This window comes from Salmo salar, chromosome ssa09, assembly GCF_905237065.1.
Source record: "Salmo salar chromosome ssa09, Ssal_v3.1, whole genome shotgun sequence".
NCBI classification, from domain to species: domain Eukaryota; kingdom Metazoa; phylum Chordata; class Actinopteri; order Salmoniformes; family Salmonidae; genus Salmo; species Salmo salar.
Genome location: NC_059450.1, coordinates 140,836,514 through 140,848,168, shown reverse-complemented (window position 1 = coordinate 140,848,168; position 11,655 = coordinate 140,836,514). Strand labels below are relative to the sequence as shown.

Genomic DNA, 11,655 nt, shown 5'->3' with positions numbered 1-11,655 from the left:
TTCTACCCTTGAGGTTCTTGCTGCTTTTCTTCTCCTCCCTCACCTGTCTTCACTTCCCTCCTTTCTTCATCAGCCAGGGGAATCACCTCTTCTACATCATCAAAATCATTGACTGATTTTTAGGACTAGTATAAGTAGATACATGTGGCGGGAAAATGAACGCGCAAGCTGTTTCTCTGCAAAATGATTCCTATTTTGATGCAATCGTGTAACTTTTAAAAAAATCACAACATCATATCGGTTGATTGCCATAGAATAATGTTGATGACAGGTTAACCTGGCGGTCCTCCACGTCTCACGCCACAATTGTGGAGATGCGAGACAAAAGAAGAGGGATGCAATCGAATACATTGCGAAGGTTTTCCGGGAGACGGCGCAGCGAGCCATTACATTTCAGTTGCATCTGAAACCTGGAGCAGGAGGCTAGGACAGCACGGTGGAGTCAGCCGGCAGGACGCAGGACAGACAGCACGACAGCACATCGCTACGGAGTCTACAAGAGTACAACTTCTGATTGAGACTACCGGGTAAGATGATCCGAGATAAACGACCAGCAAGCAATATGTTAGTTAGTCAGTTTAGCTACTTAGCGTGTTCCCACGATTTTGTCTTGAATAGGTACAATTGTAAACAAAGGCTTCGCGTTTTGTAATAACGACGTTTTTAAGGTAGATTCCGCGAGAAAAAGAAAAACACGTTTATTACCGCATATTTAGCTTTACAAGCTGTAACTTTAACTGTTATACCGGTAGTATTGATGCAGAAATCTAGACGCTACTATAGTGCATGTGTTAGCTATAACAAGATTATCTAGCTACAGTTAGCCAGTTCGCTAGCTACCAAATAATTCCTTCCCTTGCAGCTGGTCAGCATAGAAATGTAGCCGAGGCGAACAGACAAACGGTCACAATGCGTCAACATTGTTTTAATTAGTGCAATCATCATGAAACAGTATCTCCTCTCGAGTAGCCTACTACAATGCAGCATTAAGCACTACAGGAGTTGTACAGAAGAGTTTCACCACTTTAACATACTGTACATACAGGCTGGTTACATATAAAACATTTATACATTGAAAAGCAAAAAGATTTTGGAGGCAGTTTAGTTTACCACGTTTTGAACTCCCTATGTCCAAATATAAACCTTATAATGAACATGACTGGAGAGAACATCTCAGTCATGTAGGCAATTTCTGAGAGGTGATTGAGGATTCTGATTGAGGCACCATTTTACCTCATCTAGCCATGCTCTTATTTTTAGTCTGTCTAATAGCAGGGTTGCGTTGTGTATAACTGACCTAAATGGTAGGTTTTTTACATTTTCTTTCTTCCTTTCCCTCCCTGATGGTTCCTAGATCCATGCTCTCTCATATGTCTATTCATAGAAGGCAGGATGTATAGTGGAAAATGGTACAAACTTGTTTACCATTGTGTGCAGCAACGTTTTTTCTATTTCTTCTATTGGTTTAGAGGCGTGTTATAGGCATGTTTGTTTCATGATGTTGCTTGTCTCTGTTGTGTCTATTTAGACAGCAGGAATGGGGCAAGGTGTGGGTGGCTGACTGACAGGGAGACGGACCAATCACATGTCAGGATGCTGGCTAGAAACCTCTTCATCTTCCTGGTGGTGGTGGGGGCAGCGCTGGCCATCGTGAGCCTCAGCCTCCAATTCTGTAAGTTTGTGTACTGTCTCTACCTCTGCCATTATTTGTGGTTGTAATTTGTGTACGAGCGCTTGGTGTGTATATCCAGGTGTGTTTGTGTATGATCACGTGGTGTGTGTGTGTGTGTATTATATCTGGCCACTTGTGTTTTGTTCTCCAAGGGACCCAGTGACATGGAAACAAAGACAGGTCCTCTAGAGACATTCTCTATGTAGACTAGACCTGTCCACTATGATACCCTGATATACTTTTAAGTGTTCTTCCTATGACGTGTCTGCTGTGGAATGGCAGGCGCTGCCGGTAGAAAGGGCCTCCGCCACCATTAGGTCATTGTACACCATCTCCCCTATGCATAGTCCAGATACAGTGACCTCGATGCCAGTGAGTACAAGGAAACCGGCCCTGTCGATTAGATACGGAAGACTCTTACTGTCGGTGGATGGGAAGAAGAGTTCTTTAGCTGTTATGTGAAAAGAATATCATTAAAATGTAGGCTAGACTGGAGGATATTATTGAGCTGCAAAAGTAACATCCATATTTGGTGGAAAAATCCTAGTCCCAGATTATGTTGATTATTCTGGGTTCCTGAAACCCATGTCAGACTGTGATGAAGTGTTTTTCACTAGGATTAGTTCTTATCTGGACAAACATGTATTATCTGCTCAAATATGGACTCAATATCCATCTTGCTCTCCCTCCCTCCCTCCAGCACACACACACACACACACACACCGGATTACTGTGCAACCCAGTGCTGCAGAGATAGCGTTTTGGGCTGTGCATTTGCCAGAAAATCCCCCCGGCTCCGTCCCAACGCCCCTTTTAGGCTCCTTCCCCCTGTATTACTTATTGAACTGTGGCCATATAGTACAGTACAGCTACACAGGTTCAATATGTAAACTCATATTATAACATATATGTGAAATATGCTGTGCAGTGCATACCTTTCTCTCTCACTCTGTACCCTGCTTTCTACCCTCAAGTCTTTACAGATGCCAGAAGAGGTTGGAATTCTGTGACTGTGAGTGTGTGTCTTAACTGCATTGAGAATGTGTGAACTCTGGGACCCTGCTGCCATAACTCCTCTCCATCTCTCTCTCCCTCAAAGGCAGATGTGTCTCTGAAGGGGATTGTAGGCTGAAGTAACTTTAATGCCACTACTTAAAACCATTCTCCGCTCCTGCCCTCCAATCTTCTCCTTTAGCAAAAACAAAAGGCAATAAAACATTAAATCCCACTGTAATTGTTACCATAGTGTGTGTACACGCGTGTGGTGTGTGTGTGTGTGCAAGCCACTCATGCACATGCATATGCTAGGCTCGTACGGGTCCCTTACTTTGTCATTGAGCATGTCTCTTGACTCTTGATGTAGTTGTCAATGACTTGAGAGAACATGATATTTACGTAATCAAAGTATGGTCTGTGTTCGCGTCCTCTCCTTCCCTGTCATGTGATCTGTAGGTTGTCTGTGTGTTGGAGAGAGGCTGTCATAACTTATTCATCAGCCTGCAGGTCATTATCCTCTAGTACAGCCAAGGAGCCAGGGGAAGGCCCAGTGGGACACCAGCGCTTCATGTTTCATTGATTGTCATCCCTCTTTCTCCACCACTTTTCCTCCCTCTCATCTCTCTCTTTTTCTATTTTAGTCTCTGACTCTTATCTTTCTGTTTTGGTCTGTTCTTTCGTATGCTACTTCTCTCACGGTTCCTCTTCCTCCTGCCTTCCCTGACTCACTCCCTCCATATTTCTTTTCTTTATTTGAACATTGGGGAAACAAGCCAGTGTATTGAAGCATGGCTTTCAATTTGTTTTCTGAAACCTGATTGATTATGGTGTGTGATCCAGACAGGCGATGACAGATGGTTTGCCGTGACTTTGACACTGCCTGGACTGGGGTCACCATGGCAGCAGAGGCGTGACAACTGTTTGACAAGCGGCCGGGAGTCCCACAGGAAGAGAGGTGTGATGCATAGCGAAACAGAGGATGGAGAAGGAGGGGAACAAAAACAGCTGGAGAGAGAGATAGAAGAGAGGAACGACAGGAGACGACAGAAGAGTGAATGAGATAAAGTCATGGAGACAGGGGGACGCGATAACATCAGCAGTGATATAGGAAAGTATAGACTACAGGAATATAGGAAAGTATGGACTACAGGAATATAGGAAAGTATGGACTACAGGAATATAGGAAAGTATGGACTACAGGAATATAGGAAAGTATGGACTACAGGAATATAGGAAAGTATGGACTACAGGAATATAGGAAAGTATGGACTACAGGAATATAGGAAAGTATGGACTACAGGAATATAGGAAAGTATGGACTACAGGAATATAGGAAAGTATGGACTACAGGAATATAGGAAAGTATGGACTACAGGAATATAGGAAAGTATGGACTACAGGAATATAGGAAAGTATGGACTACAGGAATATAGGAAAGTATGGACTACAGGAATATAGGAAAGTATGGACTACAGGAATATAGGAAAGTATGGACTACAGGAATATAGGAAAGTATGGACTACAGGAATATAGGAAAGTATAGATACAGGAATATAGGAAAGTATAGACAACAGGAATATAGGAAAGTATAGACTACAGGAATATAGGAAAGTATGGACTACAGGAATATAGGAAAGTATAGACTACAGGAATATAGGAAAGTATAGACTACAGGAATATAGGAAAGTATGGACTACAGGAATATAGGAAAGTATGGACTACAGGAATATAGGAAAGTATGGACTACAGGAATATAGGAAAGTATGGACTACAGGAATATAGGAAAGTATGGACTACAGGAATATAGGAAAGTATAGACTACAGGAATATAGGAAAGTATGGACTACAGGAATATAGGAAAGTATGGACTACAGGAATATAGGAAAGTATAGATACAGGAATATAGGAAAGTATGGACTACAGGAATATAGGAAAGTATAGACTACAGGAATATAGGAAAGTATAGACTACAGGAATATAGGAAAGTATGGACTACAGGAATATAGGAAAGTATGGACTACAGGAATATAGGAAAGTATGGACTACAGGAATATAGGAAAGTATGGACTACAGGAATATAGGAAAGTATGGACTACAGGAATATAGGAAAGTATAGACTACAGGAATATAGGAAAGTATGCACTACAGGAATATAGGAAAGTATGGACTACAGGAATATAGGAAAGTATGGACTACAGGAATATAGGAAAGTATGGACTACAGGAATATAGGAAAGTATAGACTACAGGAATATAGGAAAGTATGCACTACAGGAATATAGGAAAGTATGGACTACAGGAATATAGGAAAGTATGGACTACAGGAATATAGGAAAGTATAGATACAGGAATATAGGAAAGTATAGACAACAGGAATATAGGAAAGTATGGACAACAGGAATATAGGAAAGTATAGACTACAGGAATATAGGAAAGTATGGACTACAGGAATATAGGAAAGTATAGATACAGGAATATAGGAAAGTATGGACTACAGGAATATAGGAAAGTATGGACTACAGGAATATAGGAAAGTATAGATACAGGAATATAGGAAAGTATAGATACAGGAATATAGGAAAGTATAGACTACAGGAATATAGGAAAGTATAGACTACAGGAATATAGGAAAGTATGGACTACAGGAATATAGGAAAGTATAGATACAGGAATATAGGAAAGTATAGATACAGGAATATAGGAAAGTATGGATACAGGAATATAGGAAAGTATGTGGTATTGGTGGTATTGGTCGTGGCAGTGGTGTGTGGTATTGGTCGTGGCAGTGGTGTTGGTCGTAGCAGTAGTGTGTGGTGCTGGTCGTAGCAGTAGTGTGTGGTGTTGGTCGTGGCAGTGGTGTGTGGTATTATTCGTGGCAGTGGTGTTGGTTGTGGCAGTAGTGTGTGGTGTTGGTCGTGGCTGTAGTGTGTGGTGTTGGTCGTGGCAGTAGTGTGTGGTGTTGGTCGTGGCAGTAGTGTGTGGTGTTCGTCGTGGCAGTAGTGTGTGATGTTGGTTGTGGCAGTAGTGTGTGATATTGATCGTGGCAGTAGTGTGTGGTATTGGTCGTGGGAGTAGTGTGTGGTGTTGGTCGTGGCTGTAGTGTGTGGTGTTGGTCGTGGCAGTAGTGTGTGGTATTGGTCGTGGCTGTAGTGTGTGGTTTTGGTCGTGGCAGTAGTGTGTGGTATTGGTCGTGGCAGTAGTGTGTGGTATTGGTTGTGGCAGTAGTGTGTGATATTGATCGTGGCAGTAGTGTGTGGTATTGGTCGTGGCTGTAGTGTGTGGTTTTGGTCGTGGCAGTAGTGTGTGGTATTGGTTGTGGCAGTAGTGTGTGATATTGATCGTGGCAGTAGTGTGTGATATTGATCGTGGCAGTAGTGTGTGGTATTGGTCGTGGCAGTAGTGTGTGGTATTGGTTGTGGCAGTAGTGTGTGATATTGATCGTGGCAGTAGTGTGTGATATTGATCGTGGCAGTAGTGTGTGGTATTGGTCGTGGCTGTAGTGTGTGGTATTGGTCGTGGCTGTAGTGTGTGGTATTGGTCGTGGCAGTAGTGTGTGGTGTTGGTCGTGGCAGTAGTGTGTGGTGTTGGTTGTGGCAGTAGTGTGTGATATTGGTCGTGGCAGTAGTGTGTGGTGTTGGTCGTGGCAGTAGTGTGTGGTGTTTGTCGTGGCAGTAGTGTGTTATATTGGTCGTGGTGTTAATTGTGGCAGTAGTGTGTGGTATTGGTTTTGGCAGTATTGTGTGGTATTGGTCGTGGCAGTGGTGTGTGGTATTGGTCGTGGCAGTAGTGTGTGGGGTTGGTCGTGGCAGTAGTTTGTGGTATTGGTTGTGGCTGTAGTGTGTGGTATTGGTTGTGGCAGTAGTGTGTGGTGTTGGTCGTGTCAGTAGTGTGTGGTGTTGGTCATGGCAGTAGTGTGTGGTGTTCGTCGTGTCAGTAGTGTGTGGTGTTGGTCGTGGCAGTAGTGTGTGGTGTTGGTCGTGGCAGTAGTGTGTGGTGTTGGTCGTGGCAGTAGTGTGTGGTGTTGGTCGTGGCAGTAGTGTGTGGTGTTGGTCGTGGCAGTAGTGTGTGGTGTTTGTCGTGGCAGTAGTGTGTGGTATTGGTCGTGGCAGTAGTGTGTGATATTGGTCGTGGTGTTAGTTGTGGCAGTAGTTTGTGGTATTGGTCGTGGCAGTAGTGTGTGGTGTTGGTCGTGGCTGTAGTGTGTGGTGTTGGTCTTGGCAGTAGTGTGTGGTGTTGGTCGTGGCAGTGGTGTGTGGTATTATTCGTGGCAGTGGTGTTGGTCGTGGCTGTAGTGTGTGGTGTTGGTCGTGGCTGTAGTGTGTGGTGTTGGTCGTGGCAGTAGTGTGTGGTGTTGGTCGTGGCAGTAGTGTGTGGTGTTCGTCGTGGCAGTAGTGTGTGATGTTGGTTGTGGCAGTAGTGTGTGGTATTGGTCGTGGCTGTAGTGTGTGGTTTTGGTCGTGGCAGTAGTGTGTGGTATTGGTCGTGGCAGTAGTGTGTGGTATTGGTTGTGGCAGTAGTGTGTGATATTGATCGTGGCAGTAGTGTGTGGTATTGGTCGTGGCTGTAGTGTGTGGTTTTGGTCGTGGCAGTAGTGTGTGGTATTGGTTGTGGCAGTAGTGTGTGATATTGATCGTGGCAGTAGTGTGTGATATTGATCGTGGCAGTAGTGTGTGGTATTGGTCGTGGCAGTAGTGTGTGGTATTGGTTGTGGCAGTAGTGTGTGATATTGATCGTGGCAGTAGTGTGTGATATTGATCGTGGCAGTAGTGTGTGGTATTGGTCGTGGCTGTAGTGTGTGGTATTGGTCGTGGCTGTAGTGTGTGGTATTGGTCGTGGCAGTAGTGTGTGGTGTTGGTCGTGGCAGTAGTGTGTGGTGTTGGTTGTGGCAGTAGTGTGTGATATTGGTCGTGGCAGTAGTGTGTGGTGTTGGTCGTGGCAGTAGTGTGTGGTGTTTGTCGTGGCAGTAGTGTGTTATATTGGTCGTGGTGTTAATTGTGGCAGTAGTGTGTGGTATTGGTTTTGGCAGTATTGTGTGGTATTGGTCGTGGCAGTGGTGTGTGGTATTGGTCGTGGCAGTAGTGTGTGGGGTTGGTCGTGGCAGTAGTTTGTGGTATTGGTTGTGGCTGTAGTGTGTGGTATTGGTTGTGGCAGTAGTGTGTGGTGTTGGTCGTGTCAGTAGTGTGTGGTGTTGGTCATGGCAGTAGTGTGTGGTGTTCGTCGTGTCAGTAGTGTGTGGTGTTGGTCGTGGCAGTAGTGTGTGGTGTTGGTCGTGGCAGTAGTGTGTGGTGTTGGTCGTGGCAGTAGTGTGTGGTGTTGGTCGTGGCAGTAGTGTGTGGTGTTGGTCGTGGCAGTAGTGTGTGGTGTTTGTCGTGGCAGTAGTGTGTGGTATTGGTCGTGGCAGTAGTGTGTGATATTGGTCGTGGTGTTAGTTGTGGCAGTAGTTTGTGGTATTGGTCGTGGCAGTAGTGTGTGGTGTTGGTCGTGGCTGTAGTGTGTGGTTTTGGTCGTGGCAGTAGTGTGTGGTGTTGGTCGTGGCAGTAGTGTGTGGTGTTGGTCGTGGCTGTAGTGTGTGGTTTTGGTTGTGGCAGTAGTGTGTGGTATTGGTCGTGGCAGTAGTGTGTGGTGTTGGTCGTGGCAGTAGTGTGTGGTGTTGGTCGTGGCAGTAGTGTGTGGTATTGGTTGTGGCAGTAGTGTGTGGTATTGGTTGTGGCAGTAGTGTGTGGTATTGGTCGTGGCAGTAGTGTGTGGTGTTGGTCGTGGCAGTAGTGTGTGGTATTGGTCGTGGCTGTAGTGTGTGGTATTGGTCGTGGCTGTAGTGTGTGGTATTGGTCGTGGCAGTAGTGTGTGGTATTGGTCGTGGCAGTAGTGTGTGGTATTGGTCGTGGCTGTAGTGTGTGGTATTGGTCGTGGCAGTAGTGTGTGGTATTGGTGGTGGCAGTAGTGTGTGGTATTGGTCGTGGCAGTAGTGTGTGGTGTTCGTCGTGGCAGTAGTGTGTGGTATTGGTGGTGGCAGTAGTGTGTGGTATTGGGCGTGGCAGTAGTGTGTGGTGTTCGTCGTGGCAGTAGTGTGTGGTATTGGTCGTGGCAGTAGTGTGTGGTATTGGTCGTGGCTGTAGTGTGTGGTGTTCGTCGTGGCAGTAGTGTGTGGTGTTGGTTGTGGCAGTAGTGTGTGATGTTGGTTGTGGCAGTAGTGTGTGGTATTGGTCGTGGCAGTAGTGTGTGGTGTTGGTCGTAGCAGTTCTGTGTGGTATTGGTCGTGGCAGTAGTGTGTGGTATTGGTCGTGGCAGTAGTGTGTGGTGTTCGTCGTGGCAGTAGTGTGTGGTATTGGTCGTGGCAGTAGTGTGTGGTATTGGTTGTGGCAGTAGTGTGTGATATTGGTTGTGGCAGTATTGTGGTATTGGTCGTGGCAGTAGTGTGTGGTGTTGGTCGTGGCTGTAGTGTGTGGTGTTGGTCGTGGCTGTAGTGTGTGGTTTTGGTCGTGGCAGTAGTGTGTGGCAGTAGTGTGTGGTGTTGGTTGTGGCAGTAGTGTGTGGTATTGGTTGTGGCAGTAGTGTGTGGTATTGGTCGTGGCAGTAGTGTGTGGTATTGGTCGTGGCAGTAGTGTGTGGTATTGGTCGTGGCAGTAGTGTGTGGTATTGGTCGTGGCAGTAGTGTGTGGTATTGGTCTTGGCAGTAGTTTGTGGTATTGGTCGTGGCTGTAGTGTGTGGTATTGGGCGTGGCTGTAGTGTGTGGTTTTGGTCGTGGCAGTAGTGTGTGGTATTGGTCGTGGCTGTAGTGTGTGGTTTTGGTCGTGGCAGTAGTGTGTGGTATTGGTCGTGGCAGTAGTGTGTGATATTGGTTGTGGCAGTAGTGTGTGATATTGGTCGTGGCAGTAGTGTGTGGTATTGGTCGTGGCAGTAGTGTGTGGTGTTCGTCGTGGCAGTAGTGTGTGGTATTGGTTGTGGCAGTAGTGTGTGATATTGGTTGCGGCAGTAGTGTGATATTGGTTGCGGCAGTAGTGTGATATTGGTTGTGGCAGTAGTGTGTGGTGTTGTTCGTGGCAGTAGTGTGTGGTGTTGTTCGTGGCAGTAGTGTGTGATATTGGTTGTGGCAGTAGTGTGTGATATTGGTTGCGGCAGTAGTGTGATATTGGTTGTGGCAGTAGTGTGTGGTGTTGGTCTTGGCAGTAGTGTGTGGTGTTGTTCGTGGCAGTAGTGTGTGGGGTTGGTCGTGGCAGTAGTGTGTGGTATTGGTTGTGGCAGTAGTGTGTGATATTGGTCGTGGCAGTAGTGTGTGTGAAATTGGTCGTGGCAGTAGTGTGTGGTGTTGTTCGTGGCTGTAGTGTGTGGTGTTCGTCGTGGCTGTAGTGTGTGGTGTTCGTCATGGCAGTAGTGTGTTATATTGGTTGTGGCAGTAGTGTGTTATATTGGTTGTGGCAGTAGTGTGTTATATTGCTCGTGGCAGTAGTGTGTTATATTGCTCGTGGCAGTAGTGTGTTATATTGGTCGTGGCAGTAGTGTGTGGTGTTGGTCGTGGCTGTAGTGTGTGGTGTTGTTCGTGGCAGTAGTGTGTGGGGTTGGTCGTGGCAGTAGTGTGTGGTGTTGTTCGTGGCAGTAGTGTGTGGTGTTCGTCGTGGCTGTAGTGTGTGGTGTTCGTCATGGCAGTAGTGTGTTATATTGGTTGTGGCAGTAGTGTGTTATATTGCTCGTGGCAGTAGTGTATTATATTGGTTGTGACAGTAGTGTGTTATATTGCTCGTGGCAGTAGTGTGTTATATTGGTTGTGGCAGTAGTGTGTTATATTGCTCGTGGCAGTAGTGTGTTATATTGGTTGTGGCAGTAGTGTGTTATATTGCTCGTGGCAGTAGTGTGTGGTGGTGGTCGTGGCAGTAGTGTGTGGTGTTGGTCGTGGCAGTAGTGTGTGGTGTTGGTCGTGGCAGTAGTGTGTGGTGTTGGTCGTGGCAGTAGTGTGTGGTGTTGGTCGTGGCAGTAGTGTGTGGTTTTGTAATGTTAATTTGAAATGCAGGCAGTCCAAGTCTAGTAGGCTGAGAGGAATTGCAGTTTGTGAACTAACACCTTGCTGATACTGACTATGACTGAGATGTGATAGTGCCACCTAGCTATCTTAAAATGATATTCTCCCCTGAATTACAGTATATCTGGTGTTGTTTTAGCACGGTATCACTAACACTGGGGCTTAATTAAATGTGTGGGTTGAGCATTAGGATGCTACTCTTCTCCAGGATGGATGGCTTTGCCTGCCAAGGCCACACATTATGTTTATTCTAGATACCTTTCTCCCTCTTTCTCTCCCTCCCTCTTTCTCTATCCCTCACCATTTGGAAACGGCCCTGTTTTATTTCTCTGGTGGGAGAGTTGGAGGGGAGGAAGAGAAGGAGGAAGGTCATTCACGGTCCATCCTGTGTGTTTAAGGTTTACTGTAGCAGCTGACTCTTTACCACAGTACAGGCGGTGTAAAACACTGAGGTGTAAGGCTGGAAGGAAGCTCTCACCAGTGTAATAGGCTCACCTTTTTCAACTCTCAGCCAATGCATACAGTCAGAACTACCTGCTCTTCCCCTAATTACTGGCCCTGCTGTACGTTTCTTTATGTACGTTTCTTTATGTACATTTCTTAAGGCTAGCTAGTTGTTACTTAGACATGGCCCCCTGATGTACGTACTGTATACTGATGATAACTGAACAGGAAGTCTATACTGATGCTAACTGACTGTCTATACTGATGCTAACCGACCAGTGAGTCTATACTCATACTAACTGACTGTCTATACTGATGCTAACTGACCAGTGAGTCTATACTGATACTAACTGACCAGTGAGTCTATACTGATACTAACCGACCAGTGAGTCTATACTCATACTAACTGACCGGTGAGTCTATACTGATACTAACTGACTGTCTATACTGATACTAACTGACTGTCTATACTGATGCTAACCGACCAGAGAGTCTATACTGATACTAACTGACCGGTGAGTCTATAGTG

General features: G+C 45.7%; 1 protein-coding gene across 2 annotated transcripts in view; it reads left to right on the top strand.

Moving 5' to 3' along the window:
* Positions 1-222: 222 nt before the first annotated feature.
* Positions 223-11,655, top strand: part of LOC106613131 (2-phosphoxylose phosphatase 1) — a 40,046-nt gene continuing 28,613 nt past the window's right edge. Inside the window, exons 1-2 of one of the 2 annotated variants that reach the window (XM_014215089.2) lie at positions 223-527; positions 1,529-1,672. In XM_014215089.2, the coding sequence (XP_014070564.1) occupies positions 1,594-1,672 (79 nt within the window). In that variant the 5' untranslated portion in view covers positions 223-527; positions 1,529-1,593. Of the gene's footprint in view, positions 528-1,528; positions 1,673-3,508; positions 3,624-11,655 lie in introns of those variants that run through there. The other variant, XM_014215090.2, reaches the window with a different exon arrangement.